This window comes from Balaenoptera borealis, assembly GCF_965194805.1.
Source record: "Balaenoptera borealis genome assembly, chromosome: 8".
NCBI lineage: Eukaryota > Metazoa > Chordata > Mammalia > Artiodactyla > Balaenopteridae > Balaenoptera > Balaenoptera borealis.
The window spans coordinates 116,375,130-116,401,280 of record NC_138865.1 but is presented as its reverse complement, the minus strand read 5'-3'; the positions used below and the strand labels follow the sequence as shown (position 1 = coordinate 116,401,280).

Below are 26,151 nucleotides of genomic sequence, written 5' to 3'. Positions count from 1 at the left end.
GTCACAGGGTTTTATGGAATTGATCAGCAGTCCAAAGTAGATACCAGTTCGGTTTTTTAGAAAAAGATTGGAACAAGGTCATTCCTAGCCTCCTGAATAAACCTAAATGGTCAGTCTAGTCTAAGCCATCCCCAGATATTCTTTATAATGAATAATGAGTAAACAAACATTCAATGCATTAACATATCCAGTAAGGTTTTCTTTTGTCCTGTCCTGTGGGAATTGAAATATAGTTGTAGTGGGATGTGTTCTTGTACAAATACAATTTTTACTTTTCCCTTCCTCTGTGTAAAAAAGTTGTAAATATAGTAGATAGCTACATTGTTACCTTTTAAAATAAGGGACAAAAACCTCATTTCTTTATATGCAGAGTTCCTTTAGTAATGGAATCTCAAAGTTTTATGCAAAGAATGCAGTTGGTGGAATTATCCTGTTTTAAGGTTACCCAGCATATCCAGGTTAAGAATTAGAATTTAATTTCCTAAAGATTTCAAGGGAGGCCTTGTTGGAAGGCAGAATATAGCTTCAAAAGTGGATGATGAATCGTGTTGAGTTCTATAATTAGATCTCCATTATGCTGGCTTTTAGAATTCTCCATCCATCTCTGCTCCTTGTTCATCGAAGAATTTTCAACATATGACTGTGTGTCGCTATACTAGACTATAGACTATAAAATTTTCCATTAACTGTAAATCAGTTACCCCATCTCTGCTGCTTCCAAAACCTTCACAGAGCACTCATTTATTATATTTATAAATATATCTCTGCATTGTCTTTTGCAATCTCATAATGAAGGATGTTGAATATTCATGATTGTTTACCATTTGTGTATGTATCTATTCCATTCTTCTCTCAACATCACAGTCTTTTGGTTGCACATGGTTTCTGAATCATGTTTCATGGTGTTCTCTAAATGTTTAGGAAGAGACCAAGAATGTCAGTAATCAATAAGTGTAAGAAAAGATGGCTAGGAAAAAATTAACACTTGAAAACAAAAACAGTGAAATGAGAAACAGGTTATTTTGATTAATTAAAGGAACCCTATCCCATTTTTTAAAAAAAAAACATAATTAGCAAAAATAAATTTTATTTCTTACACCTCAAATCTGTGCTCAGCAAACTTCTATTTTTTTAAAAAAATTTCCTAAACTTTGAGTGTGTTTTCAAGAATAAACACACACACACACACACACACACACACACACACACACACACACACACACACACTAGAAGCATCAGTAAATAAATAGAAACATATTTTTGCTTCCCTCATTTTTAGTTGATCTGTTTTTAGGATCAGATTTGATGTACTTTTCTTCAGGAAGTAGCAGTGCAGAAAAAAAAAAAAAGGAAAGGAAATACATCATACAAGTAAGATGAGGAAGTTTAAAAACATCTGAAGTTTGGGGAAATAAATTTGATTTTAAAGCAATTTCAAAACGGAAGGTACATGGTTTAACGGGATCCATGACTAAAATGATGCAGTCCTTGATATTTCATTTATTCTACTTTTTAAGACTGTTGCGCCAAAGATAGGAAAAGGATTCTAGGAGAATAACAAACCTGTTATTTTAATATGTCTTTTTATTTATCATGTTTTTCAGCTTTCAGATCCAGATTTTAATCATTTGTTTCTATTATCAGAATGTATAAATCCTATGCAAACGTTTCTTCGCTAAGTAATTTCGTTTCTGAAGAGCTAAGTAGGATAAAATATTTTTTGTTGTAAATCATTCACATTTGTAAGCAAATGTCTCATTGAACATCTTTAAAGATTGGCATGCCACCATTATTAACCATTATTTCATCTTTACTGAAGTCAAAGAAGAATGAAGCTAGATTGTGTGTTCTCAATTTGCAGTCTACAAAGTGTAACTTTATTGTCTTAACATTTCTTTTTCTGGTATGAGCAAGGGACTTCTAAATCTAAAATATGGACATACTTTCCCCACGTTTTAGAGTTAATTGTACAGAAAAATACCATCATCGTTGATCAAAAGATTTTGAAAATCCCGACCAATTGTTTATCAGATGTAACAATCTTCTGGTTACTTTCATTTTATTTATTTTACCTTGTTCTCTTGCTGATTATTGGCAGACTCAGTCTCTCTGTTTTCACAAAGAACTCATGAAGAGGACGATAGGGAAACCCACGTATGCTTTTGAAGCTAGGGATTATGTTGTAAGTTTACCTGTGACGGCTAGGTCATACGGTCACGGCACAGGCACTAACCCCTGTGACAGCACCAAGACTGGGGACCCAGATGCTCTCTGACCCGGACGCTGGGAAAAGCCTCACTGTATCGATCCAACCACACAGGCTTCTTCTTCCGGAAAAGTTGCATGGAAAAAGGAACCAAACTATCAAACTTCCTAAAAATGTCAGTGAGCTGAGCTTGTCTTTTTCCCCTTTTCACTGATTGGGATTGCCGTCTGAGCTGATGTCACTAGGTATGATTTTACGGCAGAATTTCACCCCTAAAAGGCAGCTGGTCACGGGAGAATGACACTCTCGCAGACGGCAGCGTGTAGCACGCTTACCCACACCCATGTCTGAAACAGATGGATCCGTGGATCCGTAAGGGACAACCAAAAAATCAGCGAAGCCTGAGCAAGGTCATAGAGCAGTGAAATGACTTTCCGTGGACCTTAAACCAGATACTTATATATTCATGTTCACCGTCCCCTTTCTTTGTACTTGAGGTTAGTACCTGTGACGGCCCAATAACACATGGATCCGCCAGCTCTGTGTGCCCTCATGTGTTATTGACACTCGTGGCTCCCCAGGGTCCGTAATTGTTGCCTGAAACTGACAGCTTTTTAGCTCTTCAGGTGTCTTGCAATGCACTTAATGCAACCTTTAAAAGTATTCTCTTGGCAGACGATTCAGTTTCTAATTTGAAATGATCTAACTGGCTGGCTTACAACTTAAGACCAAAAACCAGTTTATAATTGTTAAAAAGGATACCATATACTGTGATGGCACTTCTTGTAGATTATCCATCACTGTTCACTTCAGAAAATTGAATTTGTCTGAGAATTCGATATTGCCTATCTCTGTTGAGATTTGTTCTCAATCCTAATGACTTGTTTTTTATTATGAAGTGGTTATATTCCTATGCTCTTAGTTTTGATGTTAGAATTCTGTTTTTGGAATGCTTAAGAAAGAATATATTACTTTAAGCAATGGAAGTAGCCAAATAGCAAGCAGATAGAGTGCTGAGTTCAAATTAGGACATTTATACAGTAATGTCTGAGAAGCATTTGTATATGGTCGTATGCTTTGCAAGGAAGATATTTGCAAAGTTTTCTGCTGTGCACCATAAGTGTTGTCTGTAAAGAACTCAAATTGTGATGAACAGATCTGTGCTAAAGTTTACAAGAGGGGCTCAAGGCATTCATGTAGGTTGCCTGTGTGAGAGCGGTCATGAATCTGACTGTACCTGCTTCCCCCAAAGTTTTGTCTTGCTACATCTTTCCTTAAAAGTCTTTTTCCCCATAGGGACAATTTCTTTAAAAGCTTAATGCTTGTTCACAAAGAAGTATCAACTTTGAGTTAATCTGAAGAATAAGATTTTTAAAATCTAGTTAAGGAATTTTTAACACCCTCTCCCCTCCCAATTTAAAATCAAAGGACACTTTCTTTGGTACTTTGTCTCCGACATATTTTTGGATCCTACTACCAATTGCCTAAACATTAGGGTTGATAACAGCTAAGTAAGTGTGCACCGAGCTCTCAAAATACTGCTTTATAGCCAAAAAGCATGTCTCACCTGTTTCTGAAGAACCAATGTTTCTTTTCCTAATTTTGAGATGCCTTTTAATCTGGTTTTGGATCCAGTAATTAGTATAGTTTTGCCAGTCTCCGGGCCTAGCAGAATTGCAGCTGCTGTGTCCTGGTAATTAATAGGAACTCCATAGCAAGGAGTAAGTACACCTCAGTAGTTGAGACAGTTGGCTATCTATTTCCTACAGGAAACTTGTAAGAGCAGCAGCTTCTGTTAACTCCCCAGATGCTATAGAACCCCTGTGGGTAGGGCTCTGAGTTCAATAGAAAGCCCCAGAAGACACGTTCTGCAGAGCAAGAGGTGCATGAAGTCCGCAGGTGGAAGAGAGCATCATGCTTCCACCTCCAGCCGGGCGCTGAAAGGCTCCCTGGAGGTTGGTTCTTAGAGCATCTTCCAGTCCTTGGTTCCCATTTACCAGTTTGAGACTTTGCCTTAATACCTTTAGGAAATGCCACTGTTCGTATTTATTAGATCTCCTTAAGATAAAAATATTACTGGGATGTTCTGGAACTAATTGCTTTCCCAACGCTTTTAGTCTGTGTGAAACTTTCCATGGGAAATTCGGTGAACAAAAGGCTATGTGATTATTTCCATCTTTTGTAATCATGCTATTTCACCGACTGCAAACTTATATTAGTTTATACTCAGGCTGATGTGACCAATCCAGAGCAGTAAACGGAAACTTTCCTTTTCTATCTGTATTCTTTGCTCTGGCAACGTGGCAGCTAAAGAAAGGTTTTGGTCGATCAGCCCCTCTTGGGAACTTTGGCACAGAACCGCTACAAATCATTTTCACAAAGTGCCAGGTGAATTGATGTGTTATGTTAATTCAGTGGAATGGACCAAGTTCCTCTTCTTCTCATGTGTTGTTGTTTCTCTCTCTCTCTCTCTCTCTCTCTCTTTTTTTCCCTATCACCCCTTCAATTTTTACACGAAGCTTTCTCTCAAGCTGGTAAGCACAACTCCTCCATGCATGTCCTGAATCTAATCAGGTTTTTTGGTGTATGTTTTGTGAGTGCTGTGCCACTGTGCAACATATCTTCAGAGTTAACTGTTGATTTGTGTTTCTCTTGTGTGTGCTTTTGTTGGTGTTTCTTTATTAGACCTCTGGAATACAAAGGTCCAGAGTCTAACAGAGGTGATCGTAATCTTTTCAAGTTGCTAAGAAAATTAACGCTTAACTCATGATTTGGTTTTCTTTACCACTGGAGTCTTAAGAGGATGACAGATGTTGATAAACTTTATTTAAATATGAACATAAATATGAACATTAAATATGAGGGAGTTTATGTATTGGATCATTTGGAATAAAAGCAAATATAATCATTGAAAATTGCTCCTTCCCGGGAGCCGTAGAAGCAGATGAAAAATGCTGGGGACCTGAGGGAGACATGCAGGAATGATGCCGGGCTCCAGCTCAGGTCTAAGGCACCTTCGAGAACTGGAGGTCATGAAATCTTTAAGTTGCTACATAAATACATTGGTGCCTTGCGCATAGCTGATTTCAGAAATCAAAGACGATTTTATGGACAATGAAAAGAGCCTCCTAAGCCTTTCTAAAATGATTTCTTTAGTGTTCGGTGTTGTTTCTACTTTTAATTCCATAGCCCTAGTAAATAGTCAAACTAATCATTAAATCTATTAAAAGAAACTCTTAACCACATAACCCATTACTGTACTTCAAATATGTGTAAGTTACGTAATAGTCTCAAACACCAGAGCTGAGAATATCCTAAAATTATGGACAATGGTGAACTGTGACACTTCTTCAACCAGGAACAAGATCAGCATTTTACGCGCTGCTGTTGAGAAAGTAGGACAATATTTTATGGTTATCCTTATACATACTTTTATATGTGTTTCAGTATATACATAAACATATATATACATAATTTTTTGACCTGACTCAGTATTTGGCAACTGTTCCAGCCCTAAGGAAAAGGAATATTTTATTAAATTAAACATTTCTTAGACGGCAAAATAAAATCCCAAGAAGAATTCTACAAGAAGGAAAGATCTTAAATGAACATCAGTCATTAGCAGCAGTATGAATTTGGGAGAAATTGGATCCATTAACTGGGAGTCTGTCAGATGCCAGGGTTTCTTTTTTGCCCTTTATTTGTTCTTTTGCTCACGTGCTAGCAGCTGAAGATAATATTATCAGGCAGACTTTCTGTTTGAGATAAATCATTTTACCAACCTTGTATTGAATTGTTGCTTGATGCCCTTACTTTGAAGCTAACAAAGAAGTTACACACAGACGGCTTGGGTGTAAAAATAATAAAACTCAAGAAGCAGCTCATTTCATTGCCCAGGAGCAAGTGTTTGATTCCAGTAGCACGTAAAACAAGATCCTCTTAGAGCCACAGCCATTGAAAATATGCGTATTTTGGCCCTTTTTCCAAACCCTGGTACTGCCAGTCTCTTAGGTGCCCCTTCAAAGAGTTCAGAAAATCTATTCTGACTCGAAGGTAGAACTAAAAATTCTTTTGTGGCAAAATGAATCATAGGTGAGAGTATTGTTTGAAAGAATTCAATCTTCAAAAGGTGAATAGGACAAAATGAACCTTTGAAGGTACTTTCCAGAAACCTCAAGTTTCTTTGGATCTAGAAGAAGCTGTTGACCTGAATCTCCAATGGTAACATGAAGTTTGTTTGAGGCATAGTTACTGGGATTAGTTTTTAAATAACAACACAGAAATATAGAATATCTATTGAAAGGGACCTAATTGGTCAGTTAGACTAACTCCTGATCAAGTGAAGGGGATTCATTTATTATTTAATTGCTTTCGTTTTTGTAGATAATCAGGGTTGCATTTGTTGTTATTGTTGTTTGGGCTATCTATTTATAAGTCATAAGTTAGAGTGTTTTTTACTACAGATTTCTATGCACCTGTTTATCCAGTGCAAATCTTACACCTGTTCACAGTCTAGACCTATGTGGTACAATATGGTATCCACTCACCCCAGGTAACTTAATTAAATTTAACTTAATTTAAATGAAAAGTAACTAAAATTTTAAAATTCAGTTCCACGGTTGTACTGGGCACGCTTCAAGGGCTCAACAGCTACGTGTGGCTACTATATTGGACGGTGCAGATGTGAGAACATTTCCATCACTGAGAAAGCTCTTTTGGGTCTCATAGCACATAGCGAGGCTCAATAAATCTGTATGAATTAACACTGACTGCTTACTAGGTTTGCTGACTTCTGCAGCAGTGTATCTCACGCTGTGTTTTGTCGCATTCTAGCATTAAAACAAAAATGAAACAAAAACAAAATCTCTGTTCTAGAAAACATGCTGATCTGTTTTAAGTCAATTCAGCATGAGAACGAAGTACTGAGCTTTCAGGCTCAGTGACTGAGTTGAGAAAATTGAAAAGCACTTAATTAAGGTTTCAAGTGTTATAGCCCAATAGTATATGGAAAAGGAAAAATAAGTCTGCTTTATTTTTATATTGAAGATTAGTTGGCTTCATCTTAGTTTTAGAAGCAAGTTGAACTTCCTTGGTTTGGCATTAGGGAATAATCACTTCTATTTTGCTTTTCACTCAAACACACACACACACACAAGTCTTTGAGACTATTAGCTGAAAGGTCTTTGGTGGCCTTAGTGGTGAACTATTTGCTGAATCACAAACTTCCAACCCAGCAGCCTGGCATTTTCTCATAAGCAGCCTAGGAACTTCAGTCACAAGCCCCCGTGTAAGCTGCTTGGCAAACTCAAGCTAATTTTGCAATTATATTATCCGGTCCCTTCTTTTCCACCCACTCCCAGGCAAGCCCGTCTTGCCTTTGTTTAATTGGTTCTAAAGCAAAATCTCTCTTCTAAATTCCCTGGCTTATCCCTGGCTATTGATAAATTTCTCTTTCTGTATGAAAATAGCCTCATTTAAGGAAAAGCACCTGATGGCCACAGCTTAGCTACAGCTTCTGACGTGTAAGCGTAGGTAGGAGTCTAGAAACTCACGGTTGATATTTTCTACTTAAATCACGTGCACAGAGGAAAGAGAGCAATTTTTTTGAAAGGGAGTCAAGATATCAAAGTACACTTCTTCTGATGAATTAGAAACAGCGGAGGCCGATTTCATACACTGTGGGAAGTTGGTTTTGAATTTGGGGCTGGGGGCGGTGTTCTCTATGAATTCTCTGAGATGATCCTAAAGATGACGAAAAAGGACCGACCAGATTTTTTAGAGGCAGCAGAGGCAAGAAGAGTGCATGGGAGGGAGGTGGGGGGGGATTTTTTTTTAATGTCCCTTTTACCCACATTCTCTGAGGAACTAGACGTCCCATCTGTCACTTCACGGGGATGGAAACTTTTGGCCTCAGCCTGTGTGAAGAGACGGGAAGGAATACTCAGACTGGGTGGGGTGGGGAGAAGCAGTGCCATGGAAATGAAACAGTTGGCGGGGGCACTTATCACTGTTTTATGTGAAGAAACATAAACCTAAAGCTTCAGTGTTGCCACCGACACTGACAGTAAAGTGCAGAATCAGTCTCCAAATTCGTTTTTCATTGATCCTCTCTGGAGTCAGAGGTATATCTTCCTGTCTCGGTGCTCCCTGCCTTGTCAGAGGTGGCGGGGCCAGCATGAAACGGTTTGCGGGCCTTTTGCGGTTTGCATGCACTGATTTTTGCATCTCAGCTGGGTGTCGTGGGAAAGAGCTTAATTTAGTTCATGAAAACACATGCAGACGTCTGCATTGCCCTGGTATCTGGGGACTCTTTCCCGCAGGCTTCCCTCGGTGTCTTTTTGTCAAGGAGCACCGTGAGGTTTTCTGGCTTATTTCTATTTGCATCTGCAGGGTGCGACTCCAGAAGATTTCAGCAACCTCCCACCTGAACAGAGAAGGAAAAAGCTACAACAGAAAGTCGATGAATTAAATAAAGAAATTCAAAAGGAGATGGATCAAAGGTAGAGTGGATCAATATGACTTATTAAGAAATTTGAGTTCAGTTTGGAAAGATGGGAGGCCCTAAATTAGATTTTAATCCAAGTGATTATTTTAGCTGTGTGTTTGGTTGGATTGCTGGATTGCTTTATTAAAGACAGGGAGGGGGCTTCCCTGGTGGTGCAGTGGTTGAGAATCTGCCTGCCAATGCAGGGGACACGGGTTCGAGCCCTGGTCTGGGAAGATCCCACATGCCGTGGAGCAACTGGACCTATGAGCCACAACTACTGAGCCTGTGCATCTGGAGCCTGTGCTCCACAACAAGAGAGGCCGCGACAGTGAGAGGCCCGCGCACCGCAATGAAGAGTGGCCCCCACTCGCCGCAACTAGAGAAAGCCCACGCACAGAAACGAAGACCCAACACAGCCAAAAATAAATAAATAAATAAAGTGTAAAATTAAAAAAAAAAAAAGACAGGGAGGATTCTTTTAACAAATAGGTATTATTCTGAGTTTGGGCAACAAAATACATATGGTTATCTTCTTTATTTTTGTATGTGTTCACTTACTTTAATAATGCTACATTTACCATGTTATCACCATGGAATGTAAATTCAGGTTAGACAAGAAAATTTCACAAGTACAACAAAGCATTCTGTAGCATACCAAAGTTTGTATAATGTCTGACCAAACCAGTTTGCTCATAAATCACTTCCATTATAGGTAATCTATTTAGTTTAATATTTATGATTCTTATAGAGAAAATAAACATACTGCACACATTAAAAAAAGTGTTTTTCATTTACCTTTGCATTAGCACTTAAAAAACACATTTCTATTTCAAGATGTATATTAGCCATAAAAAGGAACAAAATTGGAACAACATTGGAACAAAAGGAACAACATCTCATTTGTAGAGATGTGGATGGACCTAGAGACGGTCATACAGAGTGAAGTAAGCCAGAAAGAGAAAAACAAATATCGTATATTAACGCATATAGGTGGAATCTAGAAAAATGGTACAGATGAACCTATTTGTAGGGCAGGAATAGAGATATAGATGTAGAGAACGGACATGTGGACACGGGGGGGAAGGGGAGGATGGGACGAATTGGGAGATTAGGTTTGACATAAATATACTACCATGTGTAAAATAGATAGCTAGTGGGAACCTCCCTGTATAGCACAGGGAGCTCAGCGTGGTGCTCTGTGATGACCTAGATGCAGGGGCAGGGGGGAGGTCCACGAGGGAGGGGATATATGTACACATATAGCTGATTCACTCCATTGTACGGTAGAAACTAACACAACACTGTAAAGCAATTTTACTCCAATAAAATAAAATTCTAATATAACAGCAGCAAAATAAAACCCTGCAATTACAAAAGTGCTAAACGGGGATCTACAATTATTTTCTTTTTTAAAATTAATTAATTAATTAATTTCTTTATGGCTGCGTTGGGTCTTCATTGCTGGGCGCGGGTTTTCTCTAGTTGCGGGGAGTGGGGGCTACTCATTGTTGCCGTGCGCGGGCTTCAGTAGTTGTGGCTCACGGGCTTAGTTGCTCTGCGGCATGTGGGATCTTCCTGGACCAGGGCTCGAACCCATGTCCCCTGCATTGGCAGGCAGATTCTTAACCACTGCACCACCAGGGAAGTCCCTTAAGTTATTTTCATGTTTACAACTATGATTCTGAAATAAATACTACTTCTAAGCAGCTCTGTTATCAGCTTTTTAGGTTTGGTTTAAAAACATACACATAATTGCTAGGAGGTTTATAATGTTGTATTCCGTTCCTGAAAGCGTTCCTCAAAAGCCAACCAGCCCTCAAAGCAGTACTCAGTCCACAAGGCAGTCAGAAAGAGTTAAATTAACTGAGGTAAATAAGAGTCCTACATTACATCAAAAGCATATGATATTCTGCAGCAACTAACTGGGAGCATTTCAGGATTGGTTGGCGTGTTGTCCTCTTTAGAACTAATTTCATCAGAAGAGTTTAAGAAGGTGGACATTGGGGACTTCCCTGTGGTCCAGTGGTAAAGAATCCACCTTACAATGCAGGGGACCGCAGGTTTGATCCCTGGTCGGGGAACTAAGATCCCACATGCCGCGGGGCAACTAAGCCTACGCGCCACAACTTGAGCTTGTGCGCCTCAGCAAGAGAGCCTGCGTGCCACAAACTACAGAGCCCACGCGCCCTGGAGCCTGCGTGCCACAACTAGAGAAGAGAAAACCCACGCACCACAACTAGACAAGAGAAAACCCACGCACCACAACTAGAGAGAAGCCCGCGCACCCCAATGAAGATCCCCCATGCCGCAACTAAGACCTGACACAGTCAAAAATAAATTAAATAAATAAATTAATAATAAATAAATCTTAAAAAAAAAATAAGGTGGACATTGTACCACTACCAAGTGCATTTAAAAGTGACATGTTTCTTCTGTGCTAATTTGACTCCCCTGAATGACCTAGCTAGTGAACTAGTCACGGTAACTTGGTCACCAGGCAAACCAAGCCTGCAAGAAAGGACACCAGTGTTCAAATTACCATGTTATTGTCTGACCCAGTTTATTTTCAACATAAACATAAATCTCAATATGAGATGTCTAACTAAAGCAAGCACTGCCAAGAAGACCAAGACAGCATCTCCTGTTCCAAGGTTTAGGTTTTGCCCAGAATTCTCGGTACGTGGAATAGCCCACACCAAGAGTCATTGCTCCCATAACAAAGCCTTGGGCTGCCACACGCATGTGGATCAAATAAACAGACATTTTAGTATTTCCCCTGCTCTTCAATCTATATAATCCATATGCAACGATAGCTGCAAAAACCTGCCATTCCAATGGGGACAAATGGTGCCTCTCTAGCTTTCTGGATAAGTTTAGATACGTGATCTTCATCATATGAAGAAAGAGAAACATCTGTGTCGCTTGGCATAGTGATTGAAGAATCTTCAGACAATGACAAGACATCTCAGGCTCCAAATGGCTTCAAAAAGGTTTTCTGGTGGTTTTTAAAATTATTTATTTATTTATTTATTTATTTTTGGTTGTGTTGGGTCTTCGTTTCTGTGCAAGGGCTTTCTCTAGTTGCGGCAAGCGGAGGCCACTCTTCATCGCGGTGCGCGGGCCTCTCACTATCGCGGCCTCTCTTGTTGCGGAGCACAGGCTCCAGACGCGCAGGCTCAGTAGTTGTGGCTCACGGGCCTAGTTGCTCCGCGGCATGTGGGATCTTCCCAGACCGGGGCACGGACCCATGTCCCCTGCATCGGCAGGCAGATTCTCAACCACTGCGCCACCAGGGAAGCCCTGGTGGGGTTTTTTTTGTTTGTTTTTGTTTTGTTTGGCCGCACCACGTGGCTTGTAGGATCTTAGTTCCCTGACCAGGGATTGAACCCGGGCTGTGGCAGTGAAAGCCTGGAATCCTAACCACTAGGCCACCAGGGAGCTCCTGTTATCTCTCTATCCTGAGTGTAGAGGTGAGGCTTTGTACAAATGAGGAAGAGCAAAGTGGCACGACCCCCACCCTCTCGCTTGCCCCACGTCCGAGCTTTGGACACAAAATGTACTTGTCTTTCTATTTGAGGGTAAGTAAAAATCAGCCTTCCTATAGATTCTCATGTCTTCTTGTCTTTTTATAGAGTGTGTTGATGGTATCTAGAAAACAAGTCACAGTATGTCTTATACACATCACCAGCCATTAGAGGGGTAAATATTTGCTTGTTCTTGACAAGCATCTGCCCATCTGCCCAGGCTCCCACGGTGAGAGTCCCCTGGTTTCTGAGCTGTTCTGTAAGTTTGATCCTAGGGATGGTAGGTTGGTGCATATGCAAAAAAAAAAAAAAAAGAAAAAAGGAGGAAAAGATTCAATATCTCTTCCCATTTGCACTTCCTTCCCACATTTATATCGAATAATACCTTCACATCATTTAGGGGATACTTGCTAATAATCCTGATTGAAAAGCCACTTTAGGGAACTATACTCAATATTTTGTAATAACCTATAAGGGAAAAGAATCTGGAAAAAAAAGTTAGATATGTATATGTATAACTGAATCACTTTGCTGTACACCTGAAACTAACACAACATTGTAAATCAACTGTACTCCAGTTAAAAAAAAGAAAAGAACAGCTACTTTTTATTCTCTCACCTTCTATATTCTCACTGAGGGAATTAAGTGAATCATCATTAATGGCGATTTGAACTTAAAAGATAACTTGAGATTTTGTGCTCTATAAGTAGGCCAAATTGTAGTCCTACATAAATTTAGTTATATTGAAGCTGGGGTTAAAACTTGGTTGTGCAAAAAATAAACAAACAAACTTGGTAAGGCAGTCAGTTTAAGTACATGCAAAAGAAAAGTGGGTTTTGATTTTTTTTAATCTCTGGGAGAGCAACTCCTGAAAAATAGATCGTTTTATAAACATTGTTGCAGTATGTTAAAAAGAGGAACACATATGATGAACTTTGTTCTAGTTTTATATTAAAAATATACTTTATGAAATAAAAATGTTTGTACTTTTTATAAATAAAAGTCTTTGTACCTTTTATAACATCTGGGACCAAATATAAAAGGGTTTATAAATGTATTATAAACCTCCTGCTGTTTACTAAGTGAGCACTTATATTTTGCACAGGAGTAACAAGTTATGACTCAAATATCTGAAATGACATTTTATAGGTTGTTGACAGACTCTAATTGTTTGATATCATGCAGAAAAGTTTCTCTGTCACTTGGGTTGTGGCCATGGAACTTGGTTAACGTTTGAAACCCCAGAGCAGCGCTTGCTGGTAATAAGGCAAATCACGTTCAACCATTCACTTCACCTCTGTTTATTGAGCATTTACTGTGTACAAGGAAATATTCTAGGTATAGCAATGAGGATAAAGTGATGAACAACACATCAAAAACATCTGTTCTCATGCAACTTACATTTTGTGCAGGAGGAACAGAAAATAAAAGGTTTTGAGCAGAGGTGGCATGATCTGGAAAAGGTTGGATTTTTGTTTGTTTTCGGTTTTGTTTTTTTTAAATAATCAATCCAAAAAGGCAAGAAAGGAGAGAAAAAAATATTAATATATAGAATAGGCAGGACAAATCAAAAGCACAAAATAGAGTGGAAGATTTAAAATTCCAAGCACACTAGACACCCCGGATTCCAATCTGGTTCCACCTGTTTCTTTTGCACACTTTGGACAAGATTCTTAACCTCTTAGTACCTCGGTTTCCTCACCTTGAAAAGGGAGTTAATATGCCTGTCTATGACGATTAAGTGTGTCAGGGTATGTCAGGTGCTGAGGACAGTACCTGGCATATTGTGTTTGTAAAATAAAATGAATCAGTATGTTAAATGTGAACAGACTACATGTTCCAACTAAAAGAGATTTTCAGATTGGACAAAAAACTAAAACCCACATGTATGCTAGTTACAAAAGACACGTCCAACTCATAAAGTGCAGAAAGGTTGAAAGTAAAGACTGGAAAAAGATGGGGCTTCCCTGGTGGCGCAGTGGTTAAGAATCTGCCTGCCAATGCAGGGGTCAGGGGTTCGAGTCCTGGTCTGGGAAGGTCCCACGTGGCGTGGAGCAACTAAGCGCATGTGCCACAACTACTGAGCCTGTGCTCTAGAGCCTGCGAGACACAGCTACTGAAGCCCACATGCCTAGAGCCCGTGCTCCGCAACAAGAGAAGCCGCCGTAATGAGAAGCCTGCACGCAGCAATGAAGACCCAATGCAGCCCAAAAAAAATTAATTAATTAATTAATTTTTTTAAAAAAAGAATGGAAAAAGACAGACCGTGCAGGTACCGACCAGAAGGAAAACTGGTGTGAGAAGACTGACTTTCAGGCCAAAAAACACCCCAAACTATTCAGCTCAAAAGGGTCAACTTCATAAAATAAATGATTCAAATAACAAATAGCTCAATTCACCAAGAAGACATACAATTTTAAATCTGTAGAACCATAATAGCATCACCTCAAAATATAGAAAAGGTTATGCTATCAACCTTCTGACATAAGTACAAGAAATACAAATACATCATTATAGTGGGAGATTTTTAATGCATTTTTCTCGGTAATTGATAGAATAGATTAGCAGAGAGTCAGGATAGAGGATTTGAACAATATAATTAACAAAACTGACCTAATACACAGATATCCAATAACTGCATGCTACACATTCTTTTCAAGCACACATAGAACATTTCCAAAAATTGGGCATATCCTGGTTGTGTAAAATGAATCTCAACAAACATCAAAGGATAGACATCATTCCAGGTATGTTCTCTGAAGGCTGCAATTAAGCTGGATATCAATAACAAAAATTTAGGAATTAAGAAATGTGGCTCTCAACTAACACAGCATTGTAAAACAACTATACCCCATTAAAAAATAAAATAAAATGTGGCTCTCCGCATTGGCTCAGTTATAGCAAGAAGCCCGCTCAGTCAAGTTAGAAAGGCTCCCCACCCTGGTTATCTATCACTCTGGCATGACATCAGGAAGAATCCTGTTAAGTTGGTTTAGCAGGAATCACTCCATTCACCTTTGATTTTCCATCCACTGAGTCCCTCATTCTGCTCATTGGCTAAAAATCCCCAGCTATCTTTACTGTATTAGGAATTGAACCCAGCTCTAAACTGAGGTGTCTTTTCCCCGATTGCAATTGTTTTTTGTTTTTTGTGTTTTTTAAATAAAATCTGTTTTTACTGCTTAAAAAAAAAAAGAGAAAGAAATGTGGCTCTAAGTAACACATAGATTAAGGAAGAAGTCATCATAGATACTAGAAAATATATGGAACAGAACTGAGCCTTAACCTTAATGTACATTCTCCATCTCCGTTTTTGGGATGTCACTAAAGCCATGCTTATAAAAGGAAATTTAAAGCTTCCAATACATATTAGAAACAAAGAAGGCTGCAAATCAATGAGCTAAGCATCCATCTCAAGAAGTTAGAAAAAGAGTAGCAAATTGAACCAAAGAAAATAGAAGAAAGGAAACGATAAAATAAAGAGTATCAATTAATGAAATACAAAGAATCACACATTCAACAGAGAGGATGAACAGAGCCAAAAGTTGGTTCCTTGAAATGATTAACAAAATTGAAAAACCTGCAGAGATTGATTAGGAGAGACCTGGGCAAGAGGAATGGGAGATAGTGATTTTAAACAACTCTTTTGAGAAGTTTTGCAGAGAAATAGGGTACTGGAGGTATAGGCCGTGAAGTCAAGAGAAGACTTGTGTACATGTGGATGACCTTGCAGTTTGTTTGTGGTAGGGACATTTATTCATGTAACAAATACTTAGTGAGCATCTATAGTGCACCAGGCGTGGTCTGGTCACTGGGGGTTTATCATGTTCGTAAAGGGGTTGAACCCAGAGAGCTCCTCGGAGAGCTGCTGTTCTAGGTGGGAGAGGCAGACAATAAACAATAAGCATAATAACAAGTCATATAATGTTGGGAAGAGATATATGCAGTGGAAATAAAAGAAAGTTGAGCGAGGTAAGTGGGCTGGGAGGGCAAGTGGGTGGAGGGCTCCCGTGGAGACGTGGTCTTAGGGAAGAACAGAGGGTTCCTTGTGCCCACCAAGGGGCAACACGGGCTCAGAGGCAAGGGGGCAGGTGGAGGGGTGGTGAGGACTTGTGGAAATTCTCTTCCACTTATTTCTGTATATTTTTTTTTTGGCTGTGTTGGGTCTTCGTTTCTGTGGGAGGGCTTTCTCCTCCAGTTGCGGCAAGCGGGGGCCACTCTTCATCGCGGTGCGCGGGCCTCTCACTGTCGCGGTCTCTCATTGCGGAACACAGGCTCCAGACGCGCAGGCTCAGTAGTTGTGGCTCACGGGCTTAGTTGCTCCGCAGCATGTGGGATCCTCCCAGACTAGGACTCGAACCCGTGTCCCCTGCATCGGCAGGCAGACTCTCAACCACTGCGCCACCAGGGAAGCCCCTATTTCTGTATTTTTGATTAAACTATTTCCCATGACTCAAAATACAGTTTGTGTTGTTGGTCTTATGCTGGGTGATTGGTGTAGAGTTTCTTTTGCTGAAGCTCATTAAAGTAAGCCCCTCACCCTCGGCAGGGAGTCATTTGCTCTAAATTTAACTCGAATGCTCCTGAAGTCCCTTGAAGCCAGGGTTGCAGTTAGCAGAGCTCTCTGGTCCTAGAAACAACCTTCAGAGAGCTGTTACGGGCGGCCTTCCAGACAGGATTGCAGGAGGGGTGTGGGATCTTGCAGTGTGTAGCTTTAAGGCTCTGTCGCCCACCTGTCACGGATCCCGACTGTGGGTTCCGTTTCTTAATAGTTGAAATCGTTGAAATCGAACTGTTTAACTTAATCTTTAAAATTCCCAAAGCAATGACCTGCGCTTCTTCATGAGGTAAACATTGCAGCCCACGAGACCCATGGTTTGCATGCAAAACATGTACATGGAAATATTGGGGTTTTGTCTCTTGTTATGTAGGGCAAAGTGATGTGCAGGATTAATTTATGTTTCTCACTCGCTAAAGACAAGAGGGAGATTTCATTCCGAAAAGGCAACTGGAATTTTTTTTTTTTTTAATTTTTATTTATTTTATTTTATTTATTTATTTATGGCTGTGTTGGGTCTTCGTTGCTGTGCATGGGCTTTCTCTAGTTGCGGCAAGCGGGGGCCACTCCTCATCGCGGTGCGCGGGCCTCTCACTATCGCGGCCTCTCTTCTTGCGGAGCACAAGCTCCAGACGCTCAGGCTCAGTAATTGTGGCTCACGGGCCTAGTTGCTCCGCGGCATGTGGGATCTTCCCAGACCAGGGCTCGAACCCGTGTGCCCTGCATTGGCAGGCAGATTCTCAACCACTGCGCCACCAGGGAAGCCCCGCAACTGGAATTTAAATATGGGTCTCTGGATCATACCGACCTTGGTAGCAGAATCCTTATAGAGACGTTTTAGAAGGGAGGCTGACCCAGTATCCCCCTCCAATCCACACCGCGGTGCAGTCTCGCCACGCCCTCATTCCCGTAGTTTTCATGGTGGTGGGAGAATATGACTGGCTGACGACAGCATTAACCTTTACCACGTTCTGCCCCTTCTTCTTTTCAGAGATGCCATCACAAAAATGAAAGATGTCTACCTAAAGAATCCGCAAATGGGAGACCCCGCCAGTTTGGATCACAAATTAGCAGAAGTCAGCCAAAATATAGAAAAACTGAGACTGGAGGCCCAGAAATTTGAGGTAGGAAAAAGCTGTTGTGGAAAAGCTTTGTTGGAAAAAAAAAAAGAAATAGAAGTGGGTGGAGGGGTCACGAGACGCATATGGTTGTAAATCGCCAGCGTTTCTTTCCCTGCGAGAGATGCAGCTGGAAAAATCAGGTGTCTCATGAGTTATGATAAAAGGAAAAAGACACTGTCATCCACTGGGTGTTCAGCTTTTCAGCATATCCTATTTTAATGGTGTCCCTTAAAAGGGACACTATTTAAGGTTATATTTGTATACAGTGTTCGTTTTGTTTTTTTTTTTCATCTAAGTGTTTAACTTAAGTTGTTCTGCTTCATCTCCTGTTGACAGTGGGTATAATTGGGAATATACAGTCGTCCATCATCTCAGTGAATCAAAAAGATAATTTTTAAAAGACCATTGATATTTGTAATTTTCATGTAGTGTCTTTGCCTGGCTTTGGTATCAGTGTAAAAATTTTCAAAATATATTCTGGATGCAAATTCCTTTTCAGATCTATGATTTACAAATATTTTCTCCCATTCTGTGGATTGTTTTTTTACTCTCTTCAAGGTGTCCTTTGAAACACAAAAGTTTTATTTATGTTTTTATTTTTTTGGCCATGCCACATGGCTTGCAGGATCTCGGTTCCCCGACCAGGGATTGAACCCGGGCCACAGCAGTTAAAGCACCGAGTCCTAAGCACTGGACCGCCAGGGAAGTCCCCAAAAGTCTTAATTTTGATGGAATCATTTTTTTTTTCTTCTATCACTTGTGCTTTTGGTGTCATAGCTAAGTTACCAGTGCCTAATCCAAGATCACAAACATTTATGCTATGTTTTCTTCTAAGTTTTATAGTTTTAGCTTTTACATTTAGGTCTATGGTTCATTTTGAGTTAATTTTTGTATATGGTTAAAGGTAGAGGTCCACCTTCATTCTTTTTTATGTTGTCCTGGCACCATTTGTTGAAAAGACCTTTTCCTCCTTGAATTGTCTTGGCCCCTTTGTCGCAAATCAATTGATCATAAGTACAAGAGTTTACTTCTGGGGGGGAAAAAACCATTGAAATATGTTATTGTTCTTTCAAAGGATCCATTATCAAAAGATGATATATGTGAAAACCAATGGGAAACACAGATAAGAAATGAAAAAGAAACACAAATAATAAATCTTTTAAGGAGGGAGTGGGGCACTCAAAAGCTGTGGACAGAAGGCTTCTTTTTCCCCTCGAAATGTAAAGACTACAGAGCCTGGAAAAATAAATTAGTAACTGAGCATTCCAACCAGAATAGATTACTTCTAGCCATAAAAGGTCAAATATGGTTTTTTTCATTCTTTCTAGAATCTGTCAATAAGGTATTAGCATTTGAGGTTTTAGAACCTAGAAATGTCCTTTGCTGATCATTTTGATTCTTTTGCCTCTTTTACACTATTTCAAATGTTGCTGAAGATACTTTGATCTACTTTGATTTCCTATGTATGAGTTTTCTTCACTATTTAAAAAAAGAAAAATGTTACACTCCTTAACAAAAATGGGAAGTGTGGCTTTCAAACTGAGTCATGGCTTAAGTGTGGCAGGACCCTCATGTTTCCCAGTGTGACCTCATGGTCACAGAATTTTGGGAACCAGAAGGAACTAGAAGTGACTTAACCAAAATCACACAGCTGCTTAAAAAGCCCAGGAGTGTAACGGAGGCCAGTGTCTTTCTGCCACATTATGAGCAGTGGCTAAATATAAGTTTGCCTGTACTTCTCCAACTTTGCCTTCGAGTACATTTATACAGTCAAGGCACACAAACTGGAGACTCTGCCCCCAGGGGGTCCTTCTCCAGTCTGCTTCAATGACCAACGAGCAGCCCAAATTTGGGGCCTGAAGCCTGCATGGTCAGGCCCTCAGCTGAGCTCAGACCAGAGTCTTTCATGGCTTCTGTTTGCAGGCCTGGCTGGCCGAGGTCGAAGGCAGACTCCCAGCACGCAGCGAACAGGCCCGTCGGCAGAGTGGCATGTACGATGTGCACAACCCCCCGGCCGTCAACAGCTGTGCACAGGATCGGGAGAGGTACAGTATCTGTACGGCGCCTGCTTTTTTTGGCTTCGTATTTATTTCTCAATTCTGGAATCAGAGACGAGCACAAGGTACTTGTTAGATCCCAAGCGTCTGTGATGATTGGCCTGTGATGTTTCCCACGGTGCAGGTGTCTAGTTCCCCGTGGATGGTGCCCAAGCCTGCGGGGTGATTGAAGATGGTCCTAGTTACAACAATCGGGGGATGGGGATGGGGGTGGGTTGCAAGCACTTTGCTCTCGCGGGGGCTGAATTTGAGTCCTCGCTGGGGTCAGTGGCTATAGTTGCTGTGTGTTTTGCTTTCTTGAGCAGCCCGGATGGCAGTTACACGGAGGAGCAGAGTCAGGAGAGTGAGGTCAAGGTGCTGGCCACGGATTTCGACGATGAGTTTGATGATGAGGAGTCCCTCCCTGCCATAGGGACGTGTAAAGCTCTCTACACGTTCGAAGGTAACACTGCGTGTCACCTAATTTCCCCACTTTTTGGGAACTGTCTGAGTCACTCTTCTCTTTCTGTGATCAGGCTTTCTTTTGAAGTCGTCCAGAACTTTCCCTCATTGCTCTTTTGCTCTGCTCGTGGTATTTGTGATTATGATTATGATCTGGTCGATGGCTGTATATTTTACCTTTGGGTCTGTACTTTTGAACAACTTTGAGTGAGCTTAATTGCAGCAGATAGTATGGAATAATGATTATTTCATCCATTCATTCAATACTTATAGAACTTCTGTCTTGTAAAGACCCCTGAAAGGGTGGGAGGCAGATGGTATGTTCTGGCGTCCACCTTTGGAGGAAATAAAGCAGACACACGTAGAGAGAGGGCTGCCTGCAATATTCACCAGAGGAGGGCTACAGAGTGATGGGGGATTCACGCGAGGATGAGATCACTTCCTTAAGGGGATTTGGAGAACTCTCCGTGCTGAAGTGTGTCAGAGGCACGGGCACTGCCAAGCATGGAGCGAGGAAGGCATGGGGTTTGTATGGCTGGTGCTCAGATGTCTTAGGTGGTAAGATGAGGGTGTAGGTGGTGCCAGTGGGGGGTATGGGTAACAGAAACGTCTGGATTTTATTTGGCAAATGTCGAGAAGCTACTGAAAGTATTTGAGCAGGTTGTTGACACAAGCAGAGCTGTACCTTGAGACATTTATTGTCGTATGTGTAGGATCAGTTAGAAGACAGGGAAATTGGTTAGAAAGACTAGCCTAGTGTTTCCTAAACTGATGAGCCTTGAAACGGCATCTTGCAGGATGCTGATAAGGATGATGTGAAAGAAGCAATCAGAGCTCAGATCATTTTCAGAAGCCCTGGGATAAATGAATTTCTTTACTGTAGGACTTTTTTTTTTTCTTTTGGCCATACCTCACAGCTTGCAGGATCTTAGTTCTCTGACCAGGGATTGAACCTGGGCCCCCTGCAGTGGAAGTACGGAATCCTAACCACTGGACCACCAGGGAATTCCCTTTACTCTAGGACTTTTAGAGCCTTTAATAAACTAAATATTCATTGTGACAAAATAAGAAAAAGAAGTGCCAGGTTCAATGTTCCTGGTTTTACTTCACGTCCAAACCATCCCTCTCCCCCCCGCGCCCACAGTACTGCTATTAACAGCCCCCTAAACAGTCTGCCTTTCAGGACACTGCTTGGGCGATGACGGCTAGTCTTTTGAAATTATCTTAGCAAATGGTGTTTGGGGCCTTGATTAGGGAATGGACGCAGAGATGCTGCAGCCAATAAACTGCTCAGACGCGTGTCTGATTGGAAGTTGGAAACAAAGAGGGGAGGAAATCACAGGTGATCCCTGAAGTTGCATTCCTGGGACGATGGAGATGTCCACTGAAATGGGAAAGTGGGAGGAGGATCTAGTTTGGGAGGAAAAACAGTGAGTCCGGGTTCACCCCTATCGCGTTCCAGGTGCCCGGGTACCATCAAGGTGGAAATGGGCTTCAGGCAGAAGGCGAAGTGGAACCTTACCTCAGACGAGAACCAGAACAGGAGAAAGAAAAGCCGGGGTGCTGTGTAAAGAGATGTAATTGACGCCATAGGAGTACCTTCAGGGAAGAGTAGAGAAGCGGACCCAAGATTTCCTCTGCGGAAAATTCCTCCTGTTCTGGGAGGGAGGAACGAGAGGGCTCCCAGGAGGAGTTAGAAGAGGGTCCTAGAGAGACGCAAGGTGAGGACCTGGAAGCTTCTGTGTGGGAGGAGAGCAGAAGGGTCAGTGCATCCATCTTTTCCTACACTTGTTTCGTTGTTGCAAAGCTGTGCTCTCAACCCGGATTTGACAAGAAACCTAAAATACTCTGATATTGCTTTTTCAGGTCAGAACGAAGGAACCATTTCAGTAGTTGAAGGAGAAACAGTGTACGTTATAGAGGAAGACAAAGGCGACGGGTGGACCCGCATCCGGAGAAATGAAGATGAAGAGGGTTATGTCCCCACTTCGTACGTCGAAGTCTATTTGGACAAAAACGCCAAAGGTGCTAAGACTTATATTTAATACAACTTAAAAAAAACCAAAAACACAAAAAACTTTAAAACATTGGAGTTGTTTCTCCCACAACTATGACTGTTACAGGCAGTTCTTCAAAAGACTGAATGGGGAGCGTCGCAGTTTCCTTTAGGGACGAGGTGGACTTTCAGGCATCTTACACCTGAATTTCCTGGGCTGGTTTTGACGATAATCAAGTTTCACTTGCTAATGACATTTCACTTGGAAAGCTGCCAGCTGCCAATTTACAACTGTGTCCTTTGAAATCCGATAAACATTTCTTCTTGGGCAGCATCTGTAGATAACCAAAAAGTTGCCTTCTAGCTTCTAATCCGTATTTCTGAATCTAAAAGTCCATGCACATCCTAGGGGTGCAGAAGACTTCAGTTCTCGTATTTATATGTAGTATCTGCCAGAAATTGAACTACCTTAGAATGTTACATTTTGTAACTTCATAAACTGAACTACGCTAGTTTGTTAAATTTTACAGTCATTCACTTCGAAGGAAGTCATCAATGAAGTACAGAATAAGTAAAGAATAAGATTGGTACCAAAAGTGTGTATATTTCCTTAAACATGTTTAAGATAATTGTTAGATCACCGTGTTTTCAGGTTATGTCTATATGATCCTAAACAACCAATTGAAATATGGAAAACTTTGGTCGACCAACCAGTTGATTTTTACATATGACTACTGATCTTCCTTCCTTCTGCCAATTGACAGAGTTGATCAGATGTGCTAGTGTTGTTTAGATAAACTTACATAAAAACAGCGCACTTCATTCTGTTCTGTCGGAGGTTTTGTGGGAAGTGGAGCTGTATTCCGCTCATACTTGCCCAGGTGGGGCTGTGAATAGACCCTTGTAAGCCACTGCTTCTACACACAGACCCCAGCACATCACTTTTCAAGGGTTTTTTGGTTTGTTTTTTAATTATTGGCATCTTTAAGACCCAAAGTGTGAATTTACTGAAAACTGTTTTAGAATTTCTAGCTCGTTTTATGTTTCACCATCTTAAAAGAATCTGGGTCACATGGGGATCTGCATTTTTAAATTGGCAGGATAGGTAGTGAAATGGGTGACATGCCCAATGGCTGTGCTTATTTCTAGAATCTTCCCTGAGATCACAGAAAACCAGCTAAAAGTGAGTCAGAATAAAGGTATGGGGTTGAGATTCTCTTTTTATTTGGCTTTGAAAATTACTTATTCATGTCCTTCCTACTCTTAAATAGGAAATTAGCTCCTTGCTTCTACACTGTGGGCTCCTTTTAGAATGTCAGATCAATTTAAAGCTGATTTTAAAACTGACAGCAGTACATCAAGGGTCTACGAGCTGGCAGGAGGCACGGGTGACTGGTGCAGAATGTAGCAGAAAGCTCTCTTACATTTCCCAAGGGCCGCCAAGATGGAATTTAGTAACCTTACTTAATGACTGTCTGATTTTTAAAACACTTTTTATTTTTAAATGATTATAGATTCTCAGGAAGTTGCAAAGATAGTACAGAAAGATCCCCTACATCCAGCTTCCCCCAGTGGTTACATCTGACACAATTGTGGTCCAATATCAAAAGTGGGAAACCGACCCTGGCCAGCCTGATTTTTTAAAAAATATAATTTTGTAATTCAGATTTCTTTTGCTTTATTATACCTTTGCTGCCGTAATATCAATAAAGCCACTCACCCTGACTCCAGACCTCTCAGGAGAATCATTTCAGTTCTTCCTTTTAACTACTGCAGCGAGAAAATCAGCTGACCATGGGGATTTAACGAGCAGTAGGGGGGTCACAGCTTTGGGCAGGTAACCAAGTGACTCCCTAAGACATTAAAACCTAACCTTTCTATCCTGTGATGAACTCATTTCCAGACTGTAAATTATTGGAGACAGCAAACTAAGCACTGAAAATGTCTTAAAATGAGGCATAACATTAGTCTTTTAAAAGCCTGACTTGAAAAGTATGGCATTCCACGAAGTTGGTTGGTGTTGTTTCTTTTGTTTTTCCCCTCCTCTTTAGAGTTGTGCAAATCTGATTCAGGAAATAGCTCAGCTGGCTTTCGGGGATGGGAGGGGCGATTTGGGCACATAAATTATGATCATTATTTTAGGTTGTATGCCTCAGTACCTTTACCAGATGAATCTATGTACTAGTGACTCAACGGTGAAAAATATTTTGTAGTTTCAGGTCCATCTAGTCAATGCGCAGAGGATTAGCAAAAGTCTTGATTCCCAGAGAATCACAAATTTCCATTTCCACCCAAAGTATAATTTGTGTTCTTCCAACAGTTATCTGTTAAAATAAAAGTAGCAAAGTCTCAGCTTGTATATAAAGTTTTCTCCTTTTGTTTAGAGATACACTTAGAGGTTAATAATGTATGTAGAAGCCTTCCTTCCCTGCCTTGTTTATAAATCTGTTCAGCCTGCTCCATAAACACTGCCCTCCCCTTAAGCCCATCCCAGGTGGGCGGGGCTGCTGCTTTCCGATGCCCATAACTCAAAAGGAGTTGTTTTATTGTCAGTAATGCCAGTGCACTTTTGTGTTTGTGTGTGGTGTCTACCATGTGACTATTTAATAATTGCCAAAATAGTTAGACTAGAGTAAGTTCCAACTGGTCAACTGAATTGTGACTGTCCTCTTTCATGGTTTTGTTTTTGTTTTTTTTAATTGCTCTCTGTGAAACATGTCCATAACCGCCCCCCGCCCCAATAGATTTGTATATACTGCAATAGAAAAACTAAAAAGATTACTTGAATTCGTTGTTTTAATGTTTTACTCTTTTATCTGTTTGTTTTATTGGTGATTCTGATGCCTAATGACCTTTTTGTTTTTGTAACCGCTGGGGGAGCCGGAAGGACGGTTACACTGGTAGCTAGGCCCCCTGCCGGCTGATCCACACTTGAGTTTATTGTAGACACTTGGGTTCTGAGTAAGTTTTGTTTGAATATGGCCAACATGACTGTTTCTCTCTCTCCTTATCCTACAAGAAAAGAATCTGTCTGGCACCTTTTAGTTGTACCCTCGTATCTGCCTCTCTAATAAACGTTATATTTTTCTCAGTGTTGTGTATTTTAAATGATTTTTCACCTTTCCGAGAAAATTATTCTGTGTAATCCGAGTATTTAACTCTTTCGTCTTTAATAATGGGGAATTTTCTAGCCAAATGCTTTTCAAAAAATCCTGCCCTTTCCCCCTTTTATATGATGACACCTTCTCTGTTTCTCACCCTGTGTTCACCTCCGGGCTTGTGGAGTCTGCCTCCTGTTTCTCTTCTGTCCCCTCAAGATGAAGAACTTTCACTGTTTATTGCTGAGTAAACGCTGAGCGACAGGTTTTCCTTTTCACCAAAGATGTTGCCTTTTACTGCCAAGGAACTGAGAGTGTCAGTCGGAGAGGGAACCAGGCCTTTGGGCTTCCGGCATCATTCTGGGAAGCTGGTTTCTTTCTCTGTCTCAGAACTCAATTTATGAGAAAGATGAGTTCGGGTGCCTGGGCGCATCATCTCCTGGGCGGCTCCTCTTACCCCTGAAGGAAAGACTAGCTGCTCTGATTGCAGATGAAACCGTGAAAGTTCCTTATCTCAGACTCGCCCTGTGGTAACCCATTGCTCTAAAAATGCTCCCCCACCCCCACCCCCGGGCAGTGCACTTTGCGCTGAGGAGCGGAGTGCCCGCCCCTGACCTGCTGCCAGACACTCTAACAGCCTTTTCCTCTCTCTGTCTTTTGTGT

At 40.9% G+C, this 26,151-nt stretch overlaps 1 protein-coding gene, 1 long non-coding RNA gene and 1 pseudogene across 15 annotated transcripts in view; 1 reads left to right on the top strand and 2 right to left on the bottom strand.

Moving 5' to 3' along the window:
• Nucleotides 1-26,151, top strand: part of FNBP1 (formin binding protein 1) — a 144,354-nt gene that overhangs the window by 115,180 nt on the left and 3,023 nt on the right. For 4 of the 13 annotated variants that reach the window (XM_082400777.1, XM_082400786.1, XM_082400784.1 and 1 more), the window contains 6 exons: nucleotides 4,726-4,740; nucleotides 8,597-8,706; nucleotides 17,767-17,899; nucleotides 19,820-19,941; nucleotides 20,256-20,395; nucleotides 22,261-25,481. In XM_082400777.1, the coding sequence (XP_082256903.1) occupies nucleotides 4,726-4,740; nucleotides 8,597-8,706; nucleotides 17,767-17,899; nucleotides 19,820-19,941; nucleotides 20,256-20,395; nucleotides 22,261-22,439 (699 nt within the window). In that variant the 3' untranslated portion in view covers nucleotides 22,440-25,481. The other 9 variants (XM_082400776.1, XM_082400785.1, XM_082400783.1 and 6 more) reach the window with 6 other exon arrangements.
• On the bottom strand, nucleotides 10,495-16,396 carry LOC309632862 (HIG1 domain family member 1A, mitochondrial pseudogene; annotated as a pseudogene). Its single transcript has one exon. The product of its transcript is annotated as an HIG1 domain family member 1A, mitochondrial pseudogene (transcript).
• LOC309632868 lies at nucleotides 23,867-26,150 on the bottom strand. Its single transcript, XR_014247096.1, has 2 exons — nucleotides 25,649-26,150; nucleotides 23,867-24,714 (listed from the first exon to the last, which is right to left on the bottom strand). It is a non-coding gene; the product is annotated as an uncharacterized lncRNA (long non-coding RNA).